The 27,980-nt window shown below is 41.9% G+C and overlaps 1 protein-coding gene across 1 annotated transcript; it reads left to right on the top strand.

The window, feature by feature from the left end:
- On the top strand, window positions 1–21,983 carry AZU1 (azurocidin 1). The gene is made up of 5 exons (XM_063457371.1): window positions 1–79; window positions 186–345; window positions 2,620–2,752; window positions 18,052–18,312; window positions 21,300–21,983. Exons 1-5 carry the CDS (start codon window positions 13–15, stop codon window positions 21,477–21,479), a joined length of 801 nt encoding a protein of 266 aa, XP_063313441.1. The 5' UTR covers window positions 1–12; the 3' UTR covers window positions 21,480–21,983.
- Window positions 21,984–27,980: the final 5,997 nt, after the last annotated feature.

The raw sequence follows: 27,980 nt of genomic DNA, 5'->3' as shown, positions 1-27,980 counted from the left end.
ACCAGACTGAATATGGCACCAGAAAGATCCCTCAGAGTGCTCATTCCCCTCCTTTGCTTTATTCTTGATGTGCACACAGGTAGGTACCTGTACAGTTTTACACATGTACTATAGGCTATATTAAACCAACCTTGCAACTATATGTGGTATTTGTCCTTTGCTAAGAATTTTACCTTTTCTTGCAGGGTCATTGAATTACCAGATTATTGGTGGTCATGAGGCTGTTCCTCACTCCAAACCATGGATGACATATATCAGCTATACAAATCATGGGATGACCTATATTTGTGGAGGATTTCTGGTTAGGAATGACTTTGTGATGACTGCTGCACATTGTGGTGGGAGGTCAGGAAGATTTATATTACATTGAAAAATTGCAATGGCAAGCTTTTGGGAGAACCTCACTTTCTCAAGTCTAAAATGTGTATGTGTGTGTATGTGTATGTATATGTGTGTGTATGTGTAGACAGAAGATTGAGTGCGGTTTATTTATGTCTCTTGAACTTTTAGATGGCATTATTTTGCACTTCATTTTTATATTACATTTCATTTTTTTTTTACTGCAATGCCATTCAACTCCTCTTAGAAACATAGAAACATAGAATGTGACGGCAGATAAGAACCATTTGCCCATCTAGTCCACACCTAAAAATGCCTTTAATGGAAATATGAGTGTCATAACTGAACCATGGAGCAATGGAAGAATATTGCCTGGTCTGATGAATCACGTTTTTTGTTTTTTTTGATCAATTGGATGACCATGTGTGTGTTTGTGCCTTTTATCTGGGCTGTATAACATAGGCCTGGAGCTTGCAATCTAGTTTGTATTTTTTGGAAGTAAATATCTACCAACCGATTTTTAACAACTACTTTTATAAAGAGAAAACAGCTCTGGTAGCACAATTACATTTTATGTTTTTTTTTTTAATTATTGGGGGTGCTGTCCAGTTAAATATTTAATTTTAAAAAAATCATGCAATTTTGACCTATATTTTCTAATAAAATTAAATGTACATTATGCTAATTAATTATTTTGTCGGCTTACATCCCATTTGAGTATTAGAATCCTTGGTTACTCTGGAAAATGTGTGGAGTCAATCCATTCTTAGTTCTTGTACTCCTCCTTGTGTTCATACTAGTCAGTTGCAATTTCTACCAATATAATTAGGACTATATATGCTGGTATAAAAATGTTAGATTACTCACAGAGAAACCTAAAAAAAGATTGTTATGTACATTTTTAAAATTTGTTTTTTCATGTCTACATGATTTTCTATTGCCCCCATATGTTCAGTTAAATATTGTTAGTTTCGTATATTTTCCCTCCTGTCTACATGGTTTTAGTTATACAGTACTATATTTTTATCCGCGTGTCATATGTGTGTGTTTGTCTCTTGTCTACAGTTATGATAAATTCATACTTCATCAGAATCAGTTATATATGCATATGCCACCAGTAATATGAGGATTATTGTTGAATCATATTCACATCGTTTGCACATTTTTAGTAAACTTGTGCAAAATTTACTAAGTAAGACTGCACATGAAGATCCTGGACGGTCGTTTAGTTCAGGTTTGGAGTACAAGGATTTGATTTATTCCAAAACAATTGTTTGCAGAAGTCTATTTCTTAATGATAACTGTATAGTTACTTATGTAGAGTCTTTGCTCTGGGAATTCAAGCATGCATGTTTTACAGCCTGATGCACAAGTATTCTCTTATTTTGTATGGTTTCAGCTATACATATAGAGTGCCCTGTCTACCTATACACCTATTTACAGATAGAATGAGTCTATAACTGCCATCTAGGATGGATAGAATTGATATTGAAAATATAGAAGCGTAAAATGTGCATTATCAAGATGTATGAAAGGGCAATCTCTAGGTGCTGGGCTGTCACGGTGCACCCCGAGCCCTGCAGACAGAGAACTGGCTGGTTTTGAACTCACAGCTCCAGCATCCCAGTGAGGTTGTCTACCTTGCTGTCCACTAGGTGGGTTCAGAATCTGCTCTGATTTGTGATTTGTCTGCTACCTGATTCCTTTACCTGTATTCCCTGCCACTCAGCAGCGGCGTGCAGTAGTGTCCTCCCAAACATCTTGTGTCGACTGGTGTGTTTCTCCTCCGACGGACGGATCAGATGACATGTGTACCATGACCTGCATGCTACTTCAGGATTCTATTCAAACTCTTAGAATCCTGTACACCCTGGTATGAGTTACCTGGAAGCAGTGTGGAGGTCAGTGGGTATACAAAAGGACATGCAACCACATCCAAAGACTGTTGACAAGAAAACCACTCTTACATTGAAATGACGTACTCATATTGCTTAGAGAGCCTCTTTAATTAGCTGTGAAAGCATATATGTTACATTTACTAACCCATAATATAAGTCAAATGGATTTACAAATACTAGTAAGGCTATTCACTAAAGTAAGAATTCAACTTGAATTTCAAATTTAAGGCCAAAGTACCTGAACTGTAAACATAACTAAGATAATAATTCCAGTTTGGCTATTTTGACCTTACATTTTAAAATTCACTTTGAATTCACTCTGAAGTCTCACTTAGTGAATAACCATGTAATTCACATTTTATGTATTATTTCTTTCATTTAGCAACATAAAGGTGTCTCTTGGACTGCATGCTGTTAAAGAGAGGAATGATCAGAACACATTCTCTGTACTTAACATCTACCGTCACCCCAACTACAACAGTGAAACCCATGAGAATGACATCATGCTCCTACAGGTCAGCAAAGATGAGAAATAATAGCTTCAAGACTCAATTAGTAGAAGCACAAACTAGAAGTGATGCTTGTCTGGATCTTGTCAAAACTAATAATGTTGACTTGTTTTTATCCATTTAGGTTAGGGAGCACCTGGGAGATTGACCATAGTATCGTATCATTTTAGATTAACTAAAAAAAAATTCATTACATGAGCTGTACAAAAATACTCAATTTTAAAAGGCAAAATTTCAAAGGATTCGAGCATCATTACAACTAATTGACTGACAGGAAATATTCACTGGCAAAAGCACAGAGGATAAATGGAAGATCTTTAAACACATTCTACAAAAGTATATTTCTCAATTCATACAAGTGGGAAACAAATATAAAAGAATCAAATTAAAGCAAGGGTCAGTCAAATAATAAAACATAACAAAAGGGCATTCCAAACATTTAAGTCAGAGGAGTCAATTGCACCTGATCACAAATATAAACATGCCAATAAGACTTGCAAAAGAGCCATTGGATGGACTAAACTTGAAAATGAACTGCGCATAACTAAAGAGAGCAAGGCCAATTTAAAAAGCTTTCTTTTTTTAGTAAGTTAATACCAGAAAGGTTAAGAGTGAAAATATTGGTCCATTGGAAAGTAAGATGGGTTACTGAAGGAGGATCAGGACAAGACAAGAATTCTAAATAATTATTTTTCATCAGTACACAGGGAAGAAGAATCCAGTGGCGAGTCTACCATATATACAGGGCCTGTCACTCCCTGTGGTTGCCTGTGGTGGTTAACTGCAGGAAGTGAGCACTGTGCTGTGCTGCTCCCCTCCTGACGAGTTGTGTGGCTGTGCACTGCGGCTGACAGAAAGGGCACCGTGAGAGGCAGGGAATAAGACACATGGAGGGGCTGGGGGGAGAGTGAAACAGACATATGGAGGGGCTTGGGGATGGAGAGACATTACTAATCAGCGTCATACTGTCACTCCCCCCTTACATCCCTACTAGAGGCCCTCACCACCCCTCACCCTGTCACACTCATCACCTTAACTGTGTCACACTCATGCACAGGCCCGGACTGGCAATCGGGCACACCGGGCAAATGCCCGGTGGGCCGCGGTGGCCAGGGGCCGAGGCCGGCAGGGGAAGTCCCAGGATCTCCCCTGCCGGTCTATGCAGGGCCGGCACTATCTGAGCGCCGGCCCCGCTGTTTTCAATGAGGGGCCGGTGAGGAGATCAAAGATCTCCCTCACCGGCCCACTTAGAGAGACATGCGGCTGGGGAGGGAGGGAGAGGATCCGGCGGAGCTCTAACTTGCAGCTCCGCCGGGTTCCTCTCGCGAGATCCGGCACGTTGCCATGGCAACGGCCGGATCTCGCGAGAGTGAACTCTAGCCTCGTAGGCTAGTGTTCACTCACCGCTGGACCACCAGGTATAGTGCCTGAACCCCCCTCCCAGGTACCACCATGCCGGATCTCCCCCCCTCCCAGGCTAAAGGTAAGAAGGGAGGTGGGGACATAATGCCTACTTTTTTTTTATTTTACCCCCCAAACACACACAATCCCTTCTAACATTCACACACAGCACTCTCACACCCATCACACACAACACTCTCACCCTCAGCACTCTCACACGCATCATCCACAGCACTCTCACTCTCAGCACTCTCACACCCATCACACACAGCACTCTCACCCTCAGCACTCTCACACACATCAACCACAGCACTATCACCCTCAGCACTCTCACACACATCATCCACAGCACTATCACCCTCAGCACTCTCACACATCATCCACAGCACTATCACCCTCAGCACTCACACACATCACACTCAGCACTATCACAAAACACATAATACACAGCACTGTCACACACATCACACACAGCACTCTTACACATCATCCACAGCACTATCACACTCGGCACTCTCACACACAGCACCCTCACACATCACCCTCAGTACTCACACACATCATCCACAGCACTATCACACTCAGCACTCTCACATACATTGCACTCACACACACATCACACTCACCACTATCACAAAACACATCATACACAGCACTCTCACACACATCATACACAGCACCCTCACACCGCACCCTCACACACATCACACACAGCATCCATCATACACACATACTGCACCCCTCACATACACACAGAACCTCCCCAACACACTGCACCACACACATACACAATACTTCCAAACATATGTATATATATATATATATAATATATGTATGTGTGTGTATATATATACACACACACACACACACACACACTACATTCCTGACATACACACTCTGGATCCCCTATACACACACTAGATTCATTGTAAGCAAACACATACTACACCCCTAAACACACACTCACTACAAACACTACATCACCTATATACACACACACACACACTATAGCCTGTATGCACACACTTGCTACATCCCCTATACACACATTCTCTACAGCCCCTAGCCACATATGCATTACATTACACCACAAACACAACACGACTAAAACCGACCTTATTACACAATACCACACCACAATCAGCTCACTCTATACACACACACAATCCCACAAGCAGGCTCCAAACACATGCACTGGCATTTTTGTCTCCTGGTATCCATTTATAGAGACACCAGAGACAAGTTGCAAGGAAACACAGTGCAAGCATGTTATTAAATTTGCTTGCGCTGTGTAGAATAAGTACAGGGCTTTTTTCTCATGCTAGAGCTCTTTAGCAGAGCTCTGCACATGGTCTGCCCTGGCCTGCAGTTTGAGAGGGGGCGTGTTTGTCGTTAGTGATGACAAAACACACCTTCTCTGCCCCGCCCCCTTCTTAGTGGGCCGCTGTGATAAAAAAATGCCCGGGCCGAATTTTTATCCCAGTCTGGCCCTGCTCATGCACCTCCCAACTCTCTAACTCACCTCCCTAACCCTGTCACACTCACCCCCTAACTCTGTCATGCTCACCCACCCTCACAGTGTCACACCTAGTCCTCAAACCCTGTCACACTCGGTCACCCCTCACTCGGTCACAGTCACCCCCCAAGCACCCTATCACAGTAAAACCCTGAAGATAGTTATTGTGATGTCCAGTCACCTCCCACATATAAAACACATCCTCACTATAAACACAACACACAAAGTCCACAAGAAGCCTCCCTTACACACAACACAATAACTTTAGAAGTTGTAGTGGCTGCCAGGAAAACCAGTGTGCGGGGGCATGCTAGGATCTCACAGATGAGGAGTGGGCTACAACAGAGAGATACATTTCCTGGCTAAGATCATAAAGGTTGATGATTTAGTCAATCCAATACTTCCTCGTAGTAAAGCATTGTTGGCCGACCACCCTAGGCAAAACATTTTTTGCCGCCCCCCCATATGTCCTGCCCACCATGTGACATCACAATGCCCCGCCCATATGTTCTGCCATGTGGGCCAACGCCAGTATTCACAAAGTGTCTTTTATCTGAAAAGACAGTGTGTTTACATTAAAAAGCCTACAGGCACAGGCTATAGATACCAGAACCACTACATTATGCTGTAGTGCTTCTGGTGACTATAGTATCCATTTAATGTGAGGTAAATTAGAGATTATTGCCACTAATAATATATTGGATTGCCTACTTACCACCAGATGAGGACAAGAGGCTGATGATGGGCTCAGTCTGGCTCCACAGGTCTGGTGTAGAAGAGGCTCTCTGGAGACTGTTTTTAACAGTGCTCACAACAATTAACGAACAGGAAGCAGCTCCATTTTTTAGGGCCCCTTACACAGCCCAAGGTCTGGGCCCCCAGGGGGCATACGCCTACAATGCCCACCCATAAATCCACCTACATGGCCCATCCATGAGTTGGGGATGTTTTATGTGTGCAATTGTGTAAGGGATGTAGTGTGTTTATAGGGGATGTAGTGTGTGTTTGCGTGTAAGGAATGCATTGTATGTTTCTGTGTGTGTGTGTGTGTGTGTGTGTGTGTGTGTAAGGGGTGCAAGGTTTGTTTCTGTGTATGCAATTGAATGCAGTGTGTGTCTGTAAGGGGTGCATTAATTATGTAAGAGAACGTAAGGGATGCATTGTGTGTTTCGGGTGTGTCTGTGTGTGAGTAGGAATGCATTGTATGTTTCTGTGTGTGTGTGTGGGGGGATGCATTGTGTATGTGTGTAGTGTAAAAGAGAGGGTTTGTGGGGTAGGATAGGGACTGAGAGGGGAACAGCTCTTTATTTTTTAAAAAAAAAATTCATAGTCCTCTCCCCTCTGGTCAATTATTGATTTCCCCTTCGATTCTGTCCCTCCGTGTTCTCCCCTTTTGTCACTTAGTGCTCTCCCTTGGCCCCTTGTCCCTCTGCAGTCCCCCCTTGGTGGTCTTCTCACTCCCCCCTCCCCCCCTTAGTAGTCCTACCTCTCCCAAATCCCTTAGTGGTCCTCCCTCTCCCAAACCCCTTAGTAGACCTTCCCCTACTCCCCCCACCCCCTTAGTGGTAATCCCCCCCCCCTTAGTGGTCCTTACCCTCCCCCCTCTCCTTAGTAGTCCTCCCTCCTTATCCCCCCTTTGGTGGTCCTTCCCCCCCTCAGTGGTCCTTACCTCCCCACCCCTGTTCCCCCTGTGTTCCTTCACCCCCCTCCCCCAGTGGTCCTGACTCACCCCTCCCCAAGTGGTCCTTACATCCCCCTCCCCTCCCCTAGTGGTCCTTACTCCCCCTCCCCTCCCCTACTGGTCCTTACCTTCCCCTCCCCTACTGGTCCTTACTCCCCCTCCCCTCCCCTAGTGGTCCTTACCCTCCCCTCCCCTAGTGGTCCTTATCCCCCACCTCCCTCCCCTAGTGCTCCTTATCCCCCCCTCCCCTAGTGGTCCTTATCCCCCCCTCCCTCCCCTAGTGGTCCTTATCCCCCCTCCCTCCCCTAGTGGTCCTTATCCCCCCTCCCTCCCCTAGTGGTCCTTATCCCCCCTCCCTCTCCTAGTGGTCCTTATCCCCCCTCCCTCCCCTAGTGGTCCTTATCCCCCCTCCCTCCCCTAGTGGTCCTTATCCCCCCTCCCTCTCCTAGTGGTCCTTATCCCCCCTCCCTCCCCTAGTGGTCCTTATCCCCCCTCCCTCCCTCCCCTAGTGGTCCTTATCCCCCCCCCTCCCCTAGTGGTCCTTATCCCCTCTCCCTCCCATAGTGGTCCTTATCCCCCCCTCCCTCCCATAGTGTAGTGGTCCTTATCCCCCCTCCCTCCCCTAGTGGTCCTTATCCCCCCTCCCTCCCCTAGTGGTCCTTATCCCACCCTCCCTCCCATAGTGGTCCTTATCCCCCCCTTCCTCCCATAGTGGTCTTTATCCCCCCCTCCCTCCCATAGTGGTCCTTATCCCCCTCCCTCCCCTAGTGGTCCTTATCCCCCCCCTCCCCTAGTGGTCCTTATCCCCCCTCCCCTAGTGGTCCTTATCCCCCCTCCCTCCCCTAGTGGTCCTTATCCACTCCCTCCCATAGTGGTCCTTATCCCCCATCCCTCCCCTAGTGGTCCTTATCCACTCCCTCCCATAGTGGTCCTTATCCCCCCCTCCCTCCCATAGTGGTCCTTATCCCCCCATCCCTCCCATAGTGGTCCTTATCCCCCCTCCCTCCCATAGTGGTCCTTACCCCCCCTTCCATAGTGGTCCTTATCCCCCCTCCCATAGTGGTCCTTATCCCCCCTCCCCTAGTGGTCCTTATCCCCCCTCCCTCCCATAGTGGTCCTTATCCCCCCTCCCTCCCCTAGTGGTCCATATCCCCCCTCCCCTAGTGGTCCTTATCCCCCCCCCCCTCCCATAGTGGTCCTTATCCCCCTCCCATAGTGGTCCTTACCCTCCCCTCCTGCCCATGTAGCGTGGCCGGGCGGTGCGGAACGCGGGACATGAACCTCTGTTTCCTGTACCCGGCCGCCGGCGGAATGACAGGAAGCGCTCACCGGCGGCCGGGTACAGGAAAAAGAGGTTCCTGTCCCGCGATCCGCGCCGCCACGCTACATGGAGAGACCGGCAGGAGGGAGCGCTCTGCGCTTCCCTCCTGCCGGTCACTCAAACCCGGCCGCCCTCCATGCAGTAGTGCTGCGCCGCCTGAGCGCTTGTAAAAGCGCTCAGGCAGCGCAGCATGAGGAGCCACACCGGGCAGGATCCGGCGCCCCCTGCTAAGTTGCGCCCTAGGCGGTTACCGGTGGCGCCGGCCATGCCCAGCATGCTTCTGTCCACTGAGCCTGAAGTCTCACCTGCACCTTCTACTTGCACAGATATGGAGAGTTCCCGACGATCTGGCAACCAGCATCCCAGACGCACAATGGCGGATGCCACATGCAGCACAGCACCTTCACTCTCAGAGGTTTGGTAAATGGCTACTCACCAGTCGCATGTGTGCCACTGACGGGGCTCAGCAAGCACCTTCCCTGGAACGGACCAGTCAACAACCCACCTCTTCAGCACAGGGAGGATGACCCAGCAGGCACACACCGAAGTGGCCAAAACGGCTGGCGCCATCTACGGAGGCAGACCAGACGCGGACAATTCTCACCAAGGTTACTTGAAGCTTCAGACAGGCCGGGAGAGGGCTCAACGCGGGCTGATACAACCAGTGCACATGCCCCTGCATGACCCACCACTTATCTTATACCCTAGTGGTCCCACAGAGCTGGGGTGCAAGCCCTGTTACTTTCCTAATCGTGCACCAAATCAGTTGGAATTGGGGGGAATTGGCTAAAACCTGTGTCAGTCTACTACCGGAGGAGACATTCAATACTGAAACCTGCTGTCCAATCTGTTATACTGCCTGCGGCTAATTTTGCTGCTACCACTAAAATAACTCAAGTTAATGTTAATCTTTCTGTTCACCTTTTTGTACTCCTATTGCAGTTTATTAACTTTAACTTCTCATGATCACTTTCTAACCCTCATGTTTAGCAATCTCTGTTACTTTGTAAGCTTAAATCTATTTGACCTACCGTGTTTCCCCGAAAATAGGACCTACCCCGAAAATAAGCCCTAGCCGAATTTTCGGGGTGGGCTGCAATATAAGCCCTACCCCGAAAATAAGACCTAGGCATTTTACCTTTGGCGGGACTTCCTTCTTCTATGAGGAGGGGGAGGAGCGTTGCGGGCAGCGGCATCGCGATGATGACGTGCGCAGCGTGATGACGACGTGCGCAGCGCCGTCAGTCTGCCTTCACGGATCTTCAGCGGAAGGATCCATTCCGGGCGGTGAGGCACCCAGTGGTCGGACTCTTTGAACTGTGAGTAGATACCGGGAATTAATTAAAGGGGGGGGTGAATTAATTAAAGGGGGGTGAATTAATTAAAGGGGGGTGAATTAATTAAAGGGGGGTGAATTAATTAAAGAGAGGGTGGATTAATTAAAGGGGTGGTGGATTAATTAAAGGGGGGTGGATTAATTAGAGGGGGTGTGTGGATTAATTAGAGGGGGGTGTGGATTAATTAGGGGGGTGTGGATTAATTAGAGGGGGGTGTGGATTAATTAGAGGGGGGTGTGGATTAATTAGAGGGGGGTGTGGATTAATTAGATGGGGTGGAATAATTAGAGGGGTGGATTAATTAAAGGGAGGGTGGATTAATTAAAGGGAGGGTGGATTAATTAAAGGGAGGGTGGATTAATTAAAGGGAGGGTGGATTAATTAAAGGGAGGGTGGATTAATTAAAGGGAGGGTGGATTAATTAAAGGGGTGGTGGATTAATTAAAGGGGTGGTGGATTAATTAGAGGGGGTGGATTAATTAGAGGAAGGGTGGATTAATTAAAGGGGTGGTGGATTAATTAAAGGGGTGGTGGATTAATTAAAGGGGTGGTGGATTAATTAAAGGGGTGGTGGATTAATTAGAGGGGGTGGATTAATTAAAGGGGGGGTTCAATGTACATACCGGAACCGTAAATAAATAAGCCCTACCCTGAAAATAAGCCCTAGTGTGTTTTGTGTGACTAAAATTAATATAAGACCCGGTCTTATTTTCGGAGAAACACGGTAGACAAGTCTGCTCAGCCTTCAGTGCAGTCCTCTCTTGACATTTCATGACGCTATATCAGCCATGTCTCTCTGTATTTCACCAAGTGAAATGTTTATGTTTACTTACCTGTCAAATTATGCACTTCAAAAACAAAGAATTATAAAAAAAACAAAAAAAACTACAAGTCACTGAACTCAAACCACAACAATTTTTAAAGGGGAGCAGTTCAATTTTTATAACATGACAGGAGGCTTCATATTTTGCATTAAACTCTCTTTACTAAACTCCAGCAGCACAGATTTATCAATAACATTTAGTGAAAAAAACATATTGCAGCAGGGTATAAAAAGCCCCTCCCCTTTTATCTCTTCCTCTTTCTTTGCTGCTCCTGCTGGCACAGGTCAGAGTATTTTTTCCTTCAAATGTTGTTACTATACCATTGCTTAATATTGTCTAGAACTAATACTGTTTATAGCCTTATTATTTGTGTGTACCCTTCACTTCCACCCCTATATATTGTTCTCCCACCCTGCCTCTGGTTTTACTATTTATCCTGGGCTCTTCAGGTCTGGGCTACCACAGATAGCTCTTAGACCTGCTCTAATGCTTCGTGTCCGCCATTGCTGCGATCGCGCCGTTTTTCTTTGTTTCTGCCCAGTGATTTAAGGGTCTGGGTGGGTGCTGAGGGTGGTGGGGATATGGGACGGACTGAGTTTTCAGGCCGACGAGAACGCAATTTCGTGGTCTCCCTGTCTGTAATTTTTGCGTGAACTGCAGCCATCTTGGATCTGGTGAATTCTCGCGAGATCCTCGGCGGCCAATTAAGGTTGATCAGAGCGTGATTCACGCGATCTGATCCGTCCATACGTCTGTTATATAAGTGTTGATTGCACATCAAAGACCCACTGGCTTGCCCTGTGACCCACACAGTAACACACTATTCTGGCACAGGACACTACAGGAATACAAACCTCAACATAACTGGATATTAGTTCGCTACCACGATATTGGAATTGTATGGGGTGAACCCCTATTCTGTGCCATAACATTTGGGACTTCAAAGAAAGGATTTAATACTATATATTTGTATTTAAGGGTACCATAAGACACCTTAATGTGGCTACGTCCCTTGCATTTTTACCAGCCACCTTTGGCTACATTACACCCTGTTCCAAATTATTATGCAAATTCTAATTAAGTTTCACAAAGATTAAAAATTTTGTTTTTCAGTTTAACTCATGGATGGCATTGTGTCTCAGGGCTCTTTTGATCACTGAAAACAATCTCGGACACCTGTGATAACCAGATTGCCAGGTGAGCCCAATTTAAGGAAAAACTACTAAAGGAGGGTGTTCCACATTAGTAAGCAAAGCACCATTTTCATGCAATATGGTACGGAAAAGGATCTCTCTGCTGCCGAAAAGAGTGAAATAGTTCAATGCCTTGGACGAGGTATGAAAACATTAGATATTTCACGAAAACTTAAGCGTGATCATCGCACTATTAAGATATTTGTGGCTCATTCAGAGCACAGACGGGTTCGTGCAGATAAAGGCACATTGAGGAAGATTTCTGCCAGATCCATGCATCGGATCAAGAGAGCAGCTGCTAAAATACCATTACATAGCAGCAAACAGATATTTGAAGCTGCTGGGGCCTCTGGAGTCCCACGGACATCAAGGTGTAGAGTCCTCCAGAGTCTTGCAACTGTGCATAAACCTTCTATTCGGCCACCACTAACCAATGATCACAAGCAGAAACGGCTGCATTGGGCAGAAAAATACATGAAGTCTAATTTTCAAACAGTTCTGTTCACTGATGAGTGCCGTGCAACCCTGGATGGTCCAGATGGATGGAGTAGTGGATGGTTGGTGGACGGCCACCCTGTTCCAACAAGGCTGCGATGTCAGCAAGGCGGTGGTGGAGTTATGTTTTGGGCCGGAATCATGGGAAGAGAGCTGGTTGGACCCTTTAGGGTCCCCGAAGGTGTAAAGATGATGTCTGCAAAGTGTGTAGAGTTTCTGACTGACCACTTTCTTCCCTGGTACAGAAGGAAGAACCATGCATGACATTGCACCATCTCATGCTGCAAAGAATACCTCTGCATCAATGGCTGCTATGGGGATAAAAGGAGAGAAAGTCATGGTGTGGCCTCCATCCTCCCCTGACCTCAATCTTATTGAGAACCTTAGGAGCATCCTCAAGCAAAAGATCTATGAGGGTGGGAGGCAGTTTACATTCAAACAGCAGCTCTGGGAGGCTATTCTGATATCTTGCAAACAAATTCAAGCAGAAACTGTCCAAAAACTCACAAGTTCAATGGATGGAAGACTTGGATTGAAGCTGCTATCAAATAAGGGGTCCTATGTTAAAATAAAACGTGACCTATTAAAATGTTTAAAAAGTTAAAATGTTGTTATAAGTTTGATTGAAATAGCTTTTGATTTCAGTAAATATGCTGCAAACACAACAAATGAAAATTTTCAGTTCTTTACAACCTATAAAGTGTTTTGAAACTTACTGCCCGTAATAATTTGGAACAGTGCATTTTAAGTTTTTTATGTTTAAAAAGAAATACGGTTATCATTAGGAGGTTTGTTGAATAAAATTTGAATTGTACTCTTAATAGTTGATAACATGAGAATTATGCTGACTGTTATTTACCTCAATTATTTAGGTAAATGAGAAAAAATATCATTTGCATAATAATTTGGAACAGGGTGTACATTAGGGTGACCCCCTTTCTATTACTGGGGCAACCCCCCAAGTACTTGAGGGCCTTTATATGTATATTGAAACTGTAAAATTTACCTGGTGTCGCAGAGTTACAGCCCTGCAACATCACTCTACGAGCGGAGTACTTACCAGGAATCAACAATCTCACGGCAGACTGGTTCTCTTGACACTGGAGGGACGTCAGCGACTGGAGACTGAACGTCTCGATATTCCGCACACTGAGGTCTCTATGGGGACATCTCCAGTTGGATCTATTTGCATCCTGGACCAGCAGGCAGTTGTCCGATTCAAGGAGCTTATGCATTCCCTCCTTTCTCGAATCCACAAGATCACTTTGTTACTCATCACTCCCCAATGGCAGAGTCAAGCATGGTTTCAAGATCTACTGGAACTATCCCAGGATCACCCTCTCCTACTGCCATCCTTACCGCATCTGTTGACGAGCACCTAAGGGGAATTACACCCACTGGTCCTCCAAAGTAACTTAGACCTAGTGGCCTGGATGGTTTCAGGGGATCCTGGTCTGTTTATGGCTTATCGCAATCGACTAAGGAACTACTATGGGACTCATGGAGCCCAGCACTAGAAGGAGCTACAGCGCTGCATGGACCGGCTGGAGCAATTGGTGTTTGGAGAGAGATCTTGATCTCTTTACTGCACCTGTTACCGCTGTACTGAGTTTCTTATCCCATCTTTTTTCGTCAGGCAACTCTTATTGCTCTATCAACGTGACGCATTTGGCTATCTCAGCGGCTCAGGTTCCCTTACAGGGCACTCCTATCTACCAGAATCCTCTGGTCTGTCGCCTTCTGAGGGGAATTTGATTATCAAGATCACCTGCTCCCAAATACTCACATATGTGGGACGTGGATCTAGTGAAAGTTTTCTTCGAGACTGGCCAGACAAATACAAAATTGTCTCTGCAACGACTTTTTCAACAAAACTCTTTTGTCATGCTTACTTCTTTCCGGCGGGTTGTGTAAGTGCAAGCGTTCGATGTGGATGGTTTTTCCTCCAGAAAGAGTATTGTTTTCTATTTCGCGTTGGACTAAGACGAACTCCATTTCCGTCTTAAATCCCTTTTTTTCGGGCTGTCCCTCGTCTCTGCGTGGTGGACACGTTACTACAATATGTAGACCTAACCACTTCTCTACGGGCATCCCTGTTGGGACAACTTCTTATTTAATTTCTAAACCTTATCATCCGGTCACGTCCACCACTCTAGCGAGATGGGTTCGCTGGTTGCTATCTTTAGCGGGCGTAGATTCTTGTTTTGCCGCACTCTCGGTTCAGGGCGACATTTTGCGGTCCGCGGACTGGACTAGAGAAAGTACATTCTGTGTCTTTTATTTCTGTCTGGTTTCTCATGCTTCTTTTGCATTTCTTCCACAGCTTTAAAAATGCAAAATATGAAGCCTCCTGTCATGTTATAAAATCGTAGATTATGCTAACTTAATTTTATTAAGTACTGGAGGCAAATACTTTATCCCCTCCCTGTTTATGTGATTCTTTGTTTTTACTTCAATAAAGATTTAAATACATTTGAAGTTTGTGTATTAGGTTATTTTGTGTTTTTAATTATACACATATTGAGATTTGTCACAAACACTGGCCAAAGTTAGTGTTAATATTTGTTTGTGTGTGAAAAATGCAAAAAACGAATTTGAACGCCAATTTTGGCCAGTGTTTGTGACTAATTGGCTACTAAAATAGACTGGACATACCCCATTTGCAATACCTTGAATTGTCTACTATTGCAAATGGTATGCCATCATGGGGGTAATTTTCAGTCCTGGGCTACCATACGGTCTCAAAGGCAACGTAACCAATCTGGCGAATTTCAATGTTAAAAAACTGAAACGCAAGCCTTATATTTGACTCTGCTACTTTATAAAACACCATAAAACCTGTACATTAGGGGTACTGTTATACTCAGGAGACTTCGCTGAACACAAATATTAGTGTTTCAAAACCTTAAAACGTATCACAACAATTATATCATCTGTGCAAGTGCCATTTGTGTGTGAGAAATTCAAAAAAATGTCACTTTCACTGACGATATTATCGTTGTAATACATTTTACTGTTTTGAAACACTAATATTTGTGTTCAGTGAAGTCTTCCACGTAAAACAGTACATTACACATATATATTTTATTTATTTATTTTTTATTTGTTTTTTCATTTTATTTTTTTACTTTTTTGCATATTTATTTATTTTATATTATATATATAATGATAATTATATATATTTAATCAATATCCTTCTACGTGTATTTTGATATTAATTATATATATATATATATATATATATATATATATGTATAATTATATATATATATATTAATATTAAAATACACTTAGACAGGGGGGCCGAAGAGGAAAGAGGGGGACTCCCAGGTAAGTCCCCATACTGCGATCGCCGGTGTGGGATCGCCAGCAACCGGGTAAGTACATAGGACGGCGGGGACGTGCTATGCCGCCCCCCGGCGTTTAGTGCCAGGTCCCTAAGGACGGCATAGCACGCCCGCCATCCTTAAGGGGTTAAGGATGCGTTTCTTGTTAGATTGCATCAAAGAAAGAGTAAGAGATAAAGGGGAGGGGCCTTTTATACACTGTTGCAATATGTTTTTTTCACTAAGCTTTATTGTTAAATCTGTGCTGCTAGAGTTTAGTAAAGAGAGTTTAATGCAAAATATTCGCCTCCTGTACTTAATAAAATTCTAGGTACACTGCGTTAGCATAATCTACAATTAATTTACATATGACACAAGGTCACACATTTAGACTGAAAGAAGAAAGGGTTCTTTACAGTGACAACATTAAGGATGTGGAAGTCTCTGCCTGAAGGCGTGTTTTTATCAGAGTCTATACAGATTTTTAACCCCTTAACGCCGTTACGGCGTTCCATGCCGTCGCGCTTTAATTGGGCTTTAAAGCCGTTGCGGCGGCATGGAACGCCGTAACGGCTTAAGCCCCCAGGAGCCAGCAACTACTCACCTCCGCCGCGATCCTCTTCTGTGGGGCTGCCTGACAGCCCAGGCAGCCCCCCTCCGGCAAATGAGGCCCCCGGGGGCCATGTGATCGCTCTCAAAGAGCGATCACATGGCCCCCTATAGCTGGCTATGGATCTGCCAGCAGGGGGACTGTCTAAAATATCAGACAGTCAACCTGCTGGTAGGTAGTGTAAAAAAAAATATTAAACATATTATAAAATAAATGAAATGCATTTTTATATATATAATATATGTATATATATTATATATATAATATATATACATATTATATATATGTAACGTCATACAAAGTGTATTTTAATTCTAATATAAGTATATATATTAGTATTAAAATACACTTAGAATGACGTTACATATATATAATATGTATATTATTATATATATAATAGATCTACATATATATATTATATATATATATATATATATACGTATAATTAAAATAATAAATAAATAAAATAATAAAATAAATAAAATATTGAAACAAAATTTAATATAAATTATATATCCATATGTAATTTCATTCTAACTGTATTTTGTTATTAATATATATATATTGGTAACAAAATACACTTAGAATGACATTCTATATATATCTATCTATATATAAAATACAAATAACCGCAAATATATATATATAGATAAATACATATAATTACATAAAAGATTACATTAGTATACACGTAGAATTTAAAAACATATATATGTATATATATTAAAATTCTACATGTATATTTAAGTAATCTTTTAACATAATTATGTGATTTGATTAATTAAAATTTGATTGACATGCCTGACAACACAGGGAGAAAGTGCAGAGAATTTAATTCGCAAGCACTATATTTGACCCTGTAACTCTCCAAGACACCATAAAACCTGTAGGGGGTACTGTTTTACTCGGGAGACTTTGCTGAACTCAAATATTAGTGTTTCAAACTGGTAAATTGTATTACAACAATGATATTTTAAGTAAAAGTGAAGTTTTTTGCATTTTTTACAAACGAACGGCACTTTTATGGACTATATTATTGTTGTAATATGTTTTACTGTTTTAAAACACTAATATTTGTGTTTAGTGAAGTCTCCCGAGAATAACAGTACCCCCTTATGGTTTTTTGGAAAGTTAGAGAGTCACATATAAGGCTTGCATTTCATTTTTTTCACATTGAAATTTGCCAGATTAGTTATGTTGCCTTTGAGAGCGTATGGTAGCCCAGGAATGAGAATTACCCCCATGATGGCATACCATTTGCAAAAGTAGACAACCCGAGGTATTGCAAGTGGGGTATGTCCAGTCTCTCTTAGTAGCCACTTAGTCACAAACACTGGCCAAATATCAGTTTTTTGCTTTTTTCACACAAAAACAAATATGAACGCTAACTTCGGCCAGTGTTTGTGACTAAGTGGCTACTAAAAAAGACTAAACCTACCCCACTTTCAATACCTTGGCTTGTCTACTTTTTCAAGTTTCAACGGTGAAGTGTCAGAAGATTAATAATGAACTCTTTATATATATCATAACATATTGTCCTAACCTATTTTGTTTTGTTATATCATGTAGACATGAATATTTAAATGTTGGTCTTTTTTTAGATGAATGATGAAATCCCGTTGAATGAGAACATAAAAGTCATTGCTCTCCACAAAAAGAACAAGAAAGTGCCGGTGGGCACAGAATGTAACGTTGCAGGTTGGGGAAAGACAAACAGAGATTTAAATGTATCATCTCAAGTACTTATGGAGGTTAATGTGACCATTGTCAGAAACAAGGAATGCCAAAATATCCTAGATATGCCCATTGACAGTTCCATGATATGTGCAGGCCAACCTGGCACCAAGGGGGATGCAGCTCAGGTAATAAAGCCTCAGAAAAACGATATATTATCAGCCAAGCTGTTGTGAGTACTGCTGAAGCACAGATATATCCAAATATAATATACTGGTAATCCTTCAATTTACTAAAAAGTAAAAATGAATTACATTTGGAAGTTAGTTAATAGATGAGTAATGTTTACTCTCATAGATTGTGGGCATACTTTTTCCCAATATATGTGATTTTTCACTTTATTGGAAAAGAAAATGGGCAAACTCTTGATTATAAAAATATACTGGATACATCTCTAGGCGTCTCTGTCTTTGGATAGAGCTTTCTCCAGTAAAAAAAAAATGCAGTTCTATATTTGGATTCATACCCTGGGTAGACTGGTACTACCCACACTGACACTGTCCCATTGAAAGTGGTGATCCTCTTTGGTTGAGTGTCCACTCTAGGCTAGACATCATACTTTATTGATTATAGCTGCAACCGGCTAACCTTCTTCTCTGCTTGCATATATAACAATGCCACACTCGAAAAAAATATATGGTGGAATCAGGGAAATAAAAGTATTCTTTTGTAGTGGAGAGCAGCCTGGTGCTCTACTCCTTTCTGTTGGGCTTTAAGGCAAATATAATGTGTTTGGAGACCTCAGTACTTGAAAAAAGAAAGATGATGGCCCTCTCTCAACTGGTGTAAACAATGGTCAATCTGGAGCATGGAATGATAGGCATAAAAAACCCCAAAAGAACATGGTGCGAACCATAATGGCGTTGGTTAATGCACAAAAAAAAAAACATGTTATGTGATCAGATAGGTGCAGTTAAAACTAATTCACAAAGTGAGTGGAGCAGAAAAGGAACAACAGTATCTATGGGGTATATGAGTCAGAGAAGCATAAGAATGGTCATTTTGAGGAATAACAATCATTCTAAGAATATATTTGATTTAAATAGGAAGAGTATACCCCACCATCATTAAAAATGTGATATCTTGCCAAACGAAGAGGTTCAATCTGAAGACGTGATTCATTTAAAGGAACTCTATAGCATTAAAAATACAAATGTGTATTCCTAACACTATAGTGCCCTTTTAGCAGTTTAGGTGCTCTTCCCCTCCCTCCCCCCCCCCCCCCCCCTCCCAAAGAAGAAATATATGTTTTTTACTCACCTATTCTCACTGACAGCACTGGTCTCCATGCTGCCATCCCACTCTTCAAGACTAAGATTATCAAGACCTAAGTAAATCCAGTGCTTTCCCATTACCACACTGCAAGAACCAAATGGTTTCTATAAGACCATTTGATAGAAATAGTCAAATTTTACTCAGCCATTTGAGTGGAAGAGCATCTAGTTGCTGTCAGAGTGACAGCCAAAAGAGGCATTCAAATCAGCAAGGGTTAAGCAGTCAGGGACATGGTACCCAGACCACTTCATTGAAAAGAAGTTGTGTGGGTGCCTATGGTGTCCCTATAAGGATATAAATATATTGTGCCTCGTGCATTATTACAATATTCAAAAGACTAACAAGTTAGAAGGTGTCTAATAAATAATCCCATGTTAGAAACTGGGTATATAAAGCTTTGCAACCAAACAAGCAGTTAATTATAAGGAGTGCAGATTAAGGAGGCGTGGTAATAAACTGTTCAGCCAATTTGGAAGTAGCAGAAAATATACTAGGAGATGAATATTACACAGATCTGAGTGACGATCCAACGGAGGTTTATAGTAAGGAATGGTTGGCTACTGGGGACTTTCTGAATGGATTTATAGGTCAGAATGACAATCCTTTTATCATTTCAGAGAAACTGCAATGTTTAACATTGCAGTACTAAGACTTCCTCTAGTGTCTGGCTACCAAACAACCAGTAGAGGTGCTTTTTACGGAGTTTGACACTGTGAAAATGACACTGGATGTGCTGGTGCTTTGCATGAGGACTTTCAGCGTCAAGGAAAATGCCATAGGAAAGAATTAAGACAATGCTTTTCCATGGGGAATGCCAATATCTGCATGGCACTTGCAGTGCATGCTAATTAGCTCCCCCCGTCAGATGATGTTGAAGGAGGCAGATTGTGACTCAGCCCAAGGGACATCAGTTCTGGAATAAAGTGAATAAAGGATGTTTTTTTAATGTGCTGGTAAGAGTAGGGATGGGGGACCAGTGGGCACCATTGTGTTAGGGATAAAGCTTTGTATTCCTAACCCTATAGATTCCATTTAAGCTAAACTACCAGAAAGTAAAAGGATCTGTTGTCTGATTAATAATCAGGGGAATGTAACAAGGATAATTTATAAAAGTGCCAATTTTCTATTGAAATACGCACTTTTTGTAAAATAAAAAAAAGAGAACACACTCTTTGCAGAAAAAGCACTTTAGCAAGCTTAACTTCAGCAAGCTTAACCCCGGATTAACACCTTGATTATTCACTAAAATCTGTTCACAAATTGAAAGAATTCCTCCGCAAACCAGATAATGTCAAATTCTATTTAAAGCAACCTAGAGTAAATCAGCTTATGAGAAACCAAGTAGTAAGTAGACTCTGGTGAACTCAAGTCCCTGCTGGTTTCAAGGGCAAACAGAGAGCATGTCAACGTGCTAAGTGAATAGGCAATGTGTTTCATTCATGATAGAGCATATTGCTCTTGAGATGTGTTCAGCTCTCTCTGGTTGATGGATACTTAATTAGAAAAATGTTTTGAGCTTTAGTGCTCAGAACCCATAATATAATAATTTACATTATTGTAGGCCTAGAGTAGGCAACCTTCGGCACTCCAAATGTTGTGGATTACTTCTCCCATAATGTTTTTACAGTCACGATGCTGGAAAAGCATAAATGGAGATGTCGTCCACAGCATCCGAAGAGCCGATGGTTGTCTATTCCTGATGTAGATGGTGAGAAACAGTTTCCTTGGCTGAGAATTATGCCACGAGTGAGAGATAACCCATTTTTAATAAATAAAGAGCGCGTATGTCTTACTGTACTTTGCATAAATATGTCTAATGCTACATTTGTTTTGTTTTTAGGGTGACTCTGGGTCTCCTCTGGTTTGTGAAGGAGTGGCTACTGGCATTGTGTCTTTTGGGAATGAGAAACCACCAGGGGTATATACCCTAATTTCAAGTTTTCTTCCCTGGATCAGGAAGATAATGTCATTCTCAAAACCTACCATAAAAGACAAAATGTATCGTCCCTTAACCCATTAGGTACACACAACAGACATTTTCTGTCATTCTCTCCTTTTGCTTCTGAAGCTGTGTCCTTTAGTGGTTAATAGGGTGTGTTCTGCTTCTCAATAGCTTTTCCTATAAAGTAACTACCTGCATAAGCTCTCTCATGGGTCATAATATGACTAAAACCACAATAAAGTTAGCATACCACGGGCAAAGTGAGGAGGACATTGTGCTCTGCCTGTCACTTTTTGTAGTGTGGCCTAAAGGAAATGCAATAGATTATCCTTAATATCACACAATACACCTTGTTCAGGCTCAGAAGGTTCAGAGTGAGTATTCCATTGTGTAAAGATCCTGGATGTACTTCCTAAAGTTAGAGCCTGTTTTGTTTATTATAGATTAATTACCTTATAACTAGATACCATTGATACATAGCATCACACATATAGGGCTGTATGAATTAAATTGTTTCAATAAAATAAGTTACTGTTTGATAGCATATATACTGGAATTTCCAATAGTTGTGTACACTGTTCATTTAGTGGGATTCTACTTTTTCTTATTTTTTCAAAATACTGTGGAATACTTTATACCTTGTGTTGATTACTTTTAAATCATAATTAAAAAAAGCAAAAAAAAACAAGCAACCTATTTCTAGCTATAAATAGCTTTTAATTGGGCACAGGCCCATCATTTAGTATCAGAGATTTCCTATTTCTGACACTGTGGAGAGATTGCCAATGCTTGTGATTAGCTGCTTTCTTTATAAAATACAGAGGTTTATTTGCATGTAGTATACGTGTGTGAATACAGTGCTCTACAACTGAATAAATTAGGTGTGTGTGAAAACAAGTGTTTATTTGTTGGGATGTGTGTGTATTAAATGTATTTTTGTTGCCGACCTATGCATTTCAATACAGGAGACTGTAGGTGTATAAGTGCAGGCTAATTTATACTGCACACCTCGATTGCTACATGTAATCTACAATACGAATTGCATAGACCAGTATAGGCTTGCAGACCGACCAGACTGCTAAATTTTTGTGCCGATGCCTCAATCACACCAGCGACCAGTGGCAGATCTAATGTAGAGATGGCCCTGATGCAATCTTTTTTTCACCCTCCTCAAGTGTAAGGGTGATACCAAGGTAAATCCTCAACTGTCATGCTTTGCCAGATGGAGATCTACCATTTGCCCATGTTTGCAGTGAGCAGTGACTGTGTTTGAATGTACACATGGTTTTGTATGGTATGTTTCAATGTATCATACATGTAAACTGCATTTACATATACTGTTGCCATTCAAATAGGTACATTTGTCTGTAGTGTTGGTGTTTGAGTGCAGGCGTGTTTTTGTATGTAGCATTGTTTGAATGTCGGGGTGTGTTTGCATGTAGTGTTAGTGTTTGAATGCTGGGGTGTGTTTGTATATAGTGTGGTGTTTGACTAAAGGGGTGTAATTGCGTATAATGCTGCATTTAAATGCTGGGATGTATGGAGATATACACATACACTGCCAAACACAAATACTGATACAGATGCACTTAAATATTGACACACATACAGATTCATATACACACTGACACACACTGACACACACACAAACATACTGACTCCATATATACAGAGGAGTTTTTGCAAAACAATATTCAGGCACAATTTTCAGTCGTATTCTGTTATTCCGATATGAGACACCAAAGGTCAGGATAATCTTGTGGCAGGAACACAGCTGAATTATATGCCAATAGAAACCAGAGCTCTTCCCAAGTCTAAACCATGCCTTGTTACCAAGAAAAGCCTGGGAAAGAGATACACAAGGCAACCTCCCACCCTGCACTGCAATTAATCTGTCCTTATCCGTCTCATGGGTAGGTTCTATGTCCATCCCTGAAACACTTTTACTAATACAATCAAAATCAAAGATGCTTGCAAAAACACGCCCTGTATTGAACTGAACCTCGTCACAGGTTTTTGGAGGGGCCTGCTGGCAGCCTCTTGCCTCAGGACTATTGGCCCTGCAATATACCGTGCCCAATGCACTTTAAAAGACTCTGTTCATGTGAAGTATGTACTTTTGTACTCCAGACAGAGAGACTGTTAGCCCTAATTCTCTGGAACTGTTTTGGGCATGGGACCATGCGCACGGTGGGTCCAAAATAAGTTTTCCTGGAAATTCCTGAACCCCTGAAATGATCTGGGTGATTTTTGGATATGTTGGTCACCCAGATCAGGGCTATCAGAGGATATAACATGTGGGGTTTTATGTATTTTTAGGGTACTTTTGGGGTGCTTTAAAAAAGTGTGTTTTTTCGGTGCTTGGAGATAATTGGAATATACTTAGTACAATTACTGATCAAATTATCTCCAAAGCAGAGGGGAGGGATTGTGTGCTATGTGTGGGAGTGTCGTGCATTTTAACTCTGTTGTTATTGGTTTACAAGTTTGTGTCACGGTCTCCAACAATAAGTCCATGTGGGTGTCACCCTTGCATGGGGATTTGCATAAAAGGCCAGTGTGGCTAACATTAAAACAGAATGCTTTACCCCTTCATGAAGTCTTGGCTCATGTTTGGGGGATTGGAGAACTACATACACTCTGGGGATTGCTATATCACAATACTCCCCTGAGTATAATTACTAGCTCTTATAAGAGCTGTTCCTGCTACACTCTCTGGACTAGGAGAGGTCTACCCACTGGAAGCTGAATCCTGGTCTTAGGTCCAGGGTGGGTGGAGGACGGCGAGATCCCCTACAAAGCGGCAGTGGTTTCTGGGCATCTACAGTGGTTATAGTGTTCCCGTACAGTGCTTAAGGTGCTCGCAAGTACTTGGAAGCAGCGGTTGACGGAGGTACCCAGTCGGGGTGCCAGGCGGTCCGTCACAATTGTCTATAACAATTCCCAAATACTTCTCGTGTGTGGTTATCCCTAATTCACTACAATTTAGGGTGTAAGTTGCTTAGGCATTCTTGACCCCGACGTGCATAACTATGCATTTCTCTACATTAAATTTCATCTGCCATTTTAGTGCCCAGTCCCTCAATATATCTAAGCAATATATTCTGCTCACATTTTATTACTTTACAAAGTTTTGTGTCATCTGCAAACACTAAAACATGGCTTTCGATGCCTATTGCAAGATCATTTATAAATATGTTAAATAGAAGCAGTCCCAAAACAGAACCCTGAGGGACACCACTTACCACTTTTGTCCAACTTGAAAATTTACCATTAATGACAACTAGTTGAACTCTATCCTTAAGCCAATGTTCTACCCAAGAACAAGAATATTCATCTAGACCAATTTATTTTAGTTTGAAGACTAACCTATTGTGAGGAACTATATCAAATGCCTTGGCAAAATCAAAGTAGATCATATCCACTGCAACACCCTGATCTATACTTCTATTTACTTATTCGTAGAATGCAATCAGGTTAGTTTGACATGACGTGTGTTTCATAAAACCATGCTGATTATTGTTAATAACAAAGTTCTTCCCAATGAATTCCTGATTATCCCTTAATAGCCCTTCAAATATTTTCCCAGTCACAGAAGTTAAGCTCACAGGTCTATAATTTCCAGGCAAGGATTTTGAACCCTTTTTAAATATAGGGACAGCATCTGCCTTCCTCCAATCCTCCGGTACAATACCTGAAACAAAAGAATCTTGAAAAATTAAATACAGAGGCTAACTTATTTCCCCACTTAACTCCTTAAGTACTCATGGGTGAATACCATCAGGCCCCGGAGCTTTATTTACATTCATTTTCTTTAATAGCTGTAGCACCTTGTCTCGAGTTATCCAATCACAAGTTATCTGCAAGTTTTTTGCAGCAATCATTTGCATATCTCTTGCCACAGGATCCTCATATCCTTATATACTGAAGAAAAATAGTTACTTAAAATTTCAGCTTTTTCCTGGTCTTCATTAGCTAACAAACCCATCTCTGTTTCCAGTGTAACTACACTTTAATTTTTAGTTTTTTTAGAACTGATTACTTGAAAAAATGTTGGGGGTTGGTTTTGCATGCTTTGGCTATCAATTTCTCATTTTTTAGTTTAGCCACTTTAATTGCCTTTTTGCAAGCATTATTGGCTTCCTTATATCTTATATAGGATGCCTCTGATGTATCTGATTTAAATGCTTTAAATGCCCTTTTCTAATTTTTAATCTCTTGTTTTACTTCTCTACTAAGCCACATTAGTTTTAATTTGTTTCTTTTATATTTATTACCCAATGGTACATACTGAGAAATGTACCTTTCTAATATTTGTTTGAATAGTTGCCATTCCAGCCCTATATTGACCCTGTACCTTTTCAAAACATCATAAAACCTGTACATGGGGGGTACTGTTATACTCGGGAGACTTCGCAGAACACAAATATGAGTGTTTAAAACAGTAAAAACCTATCACAATGATGAAATCACCGGTAAAAGTGCAGTTTTTGTGTAAAGAAAATGCAAAAAACAAATATGAACGCTAAATTTGTCAAGTGTTTGTGGCTAAGTGGCTATTACAAAAGACTGGACATACCGTTGGTTGTTTACTTTTACAAATGGTTTGCCATGATGGGGTTAATTTTCATTCCTGGGCTGCTATATGGTCTCAAAGGCAACATAGGTCCAGCAAACCAATCTGGCAAATTTCAATATGCAAACATGGAAAAGGGAAAGCCCTGTAAGTTTGCAAAAACCCATAAAACCTGTACATTGGTAGCACTGTTGTACTCGGGAGATGTTGCTGAACACATATTGGGGTGTTCTTTGTCAGTAACACATAACAGGAACTGAGAATCCATGCCTAAATTACAATGTGAGAAAAAATAACACAAACAAATGACTACCCAAAAGTTAGACAAAGACTGATGATAGAATTAGTGCATGGAAAGTGTTAAAAGTGTTAAAATACTACTATTTAAAATACCATAGGGTGTCTACTTTTCAAACATACATGGTTTGAGGGGGGTAAATTACATTGGCTGGCTTCATAAATGTCCCAAATAGAACATGGGTGCATGATAACCAGCTATGAGAATTTTCCGAGTTGGAAAACTGGAATGTGCACCCTCCAAATAAGGTCTTTTAGCCCCCAGAGAACCTGACACACCTATACATGGGTGGTATCACTGTACTCAGGAGATGTTTCTGAACACACATTGGGGTGTCCTTTGTCAGAAACACATAACAGGAACTGAGAATCCATGCCTAAAGTATAATGTGAGAAAAAATAACACAAAAAAATGACTACCCAAAAGTTAGACAAAGACTGGTGGTGGAATTAGTGCATGGAAAGTGTTAAAATACCACCATTTAAAATACCCTTGGGTGTTAACCTTTCAAAAATATATGGTTTGATGAGGGTAAATTACATTGGCTGGCTTCAAAAATGTCCCAAATAGGACATCTGTGCATGATGACCAGCTGTGAAAATTCCAAGTTGGAAAACTGGAATGTGCACCCTCCAAATAAGGTCTTTTAGCCCCCAGAGAACCCGCCACACCTATACATGGGGGGTATCACTGTACTTAGATGTTGATGAACACATATTGGGGTGTTCTTTTGCAATAACCCTTAAGGTTCTCTGTACATGTATTCTTAAATTGCTATGTGTGTCAAAAAAATCACCAATTATTATTAAAAAAAATTTAATTTGGCATAGATTGGTGGTAAAAGGGTTGCATGAAAAGAGTCAAAATACAGGCGGCGCCCTGCGGCCGACACAGCTCACACATGGCCGGCCGTTATTAAAAAAAAAATAAAAAATTGTGGTGGGGCGGAGCTTACCGTGCGGCGGGGGCGGAGCTAAAATATCTGCTGCAGGGGAAGCAGGAATGAGTCCCTGCTTCCCCAACAAACAGTCTCCAGGAGCTGCACTGCCTCCACAATGAACAGAGGTAACTATGTGTGATTGTCAGTGTGTGACTGTCTGTGTGTGTGTGTGACTGTGTGTGTCTGTGTGTGTGTATGACTGTCTGCCTGTGTGTGTGTATGTATGTGACTGTCTGTGTGTGTGTGTGACTGTCTTCCTGTGTGTCTGTGTGTGTGTATGACTGTCTGCCTGTGTGTGTTTGTGTGGCTGTCTGCCTGTGTGTCTGTGTGTGTCTGAATAACCTAATTCTGGCTTTCCAGTACCTTACCACAAACATTGTTTATTCCACTTCGCAGGGTAAGTTCACTAACACTGGCTCAACACAAGGCACATCTAGCCAAGTTATTACACCTGCTCACCGAGTCCCCTCCACCATTAGGAGAGACATCCTAGAAGGCAAGGGTGGCAACCTAGTATCTGTATTAATAAAGTATTCTGTTACTTCTCCATAATCCTTAAGGTTTGTTGCCCCAGTCTCAACAAAAATTTTTATTATCAGATAAACCAAAGGCCATTTGGGGCACAAGTTTGGAGGCTTTACCTTTTATAATTACCACAAATCATTATCCACTAAGGCAGCAGCTGCAGATTGGCAGATTGGAGTTAATTGGATATAGGATTATTCTTCAGTCACTTTGCCAGCCTAAAATCTTCATCCTGCGCTA

The sequence above is a fragment of the Pelobates fuscus genome, chromosome 5, assembly GCF_036172605.1.
Source record: "Pelobates fuscus isolate aPelFus1 chromosome 5, aPelFus1.pri, whole genome shotgun sequence".
NCBI lineage: Eukaryota > Metazoa > Chordata > Amphibia > Anura > Pelobatidae > Pelobates > Pelobates fuscus.
The sequence above is the reverse complement of the archived record's forward strand: the minus strand, read 5'-3'. Positions and strand labels throughout refer to the sequence as shown.

Bases quoted from the DNA above. Each gene is read 5' to 3' on its own strand.
- AZU1 (XM_063457371.1), top strand. From the start codon at position 13: ATGGCACCAGAAAGATCCCTCAGAGTGCTCATTCCCCTCCTTTGCTTT. The intron at 346-2,619 runs GTCAGGAAGATT...TCTTTCATTTAG, and splicing joins GCTGCACATTGTGGTGGGAG to CAACATAAAGGTGTCTCTTG. The intron at 18,313-21,299 runs GTAATAAAGCCT...TTTTGTTTTTAG, and splicing joins CCAAGGGGGATGCAGCTCAG to GGTGACTCTGGGTCTCCTCT.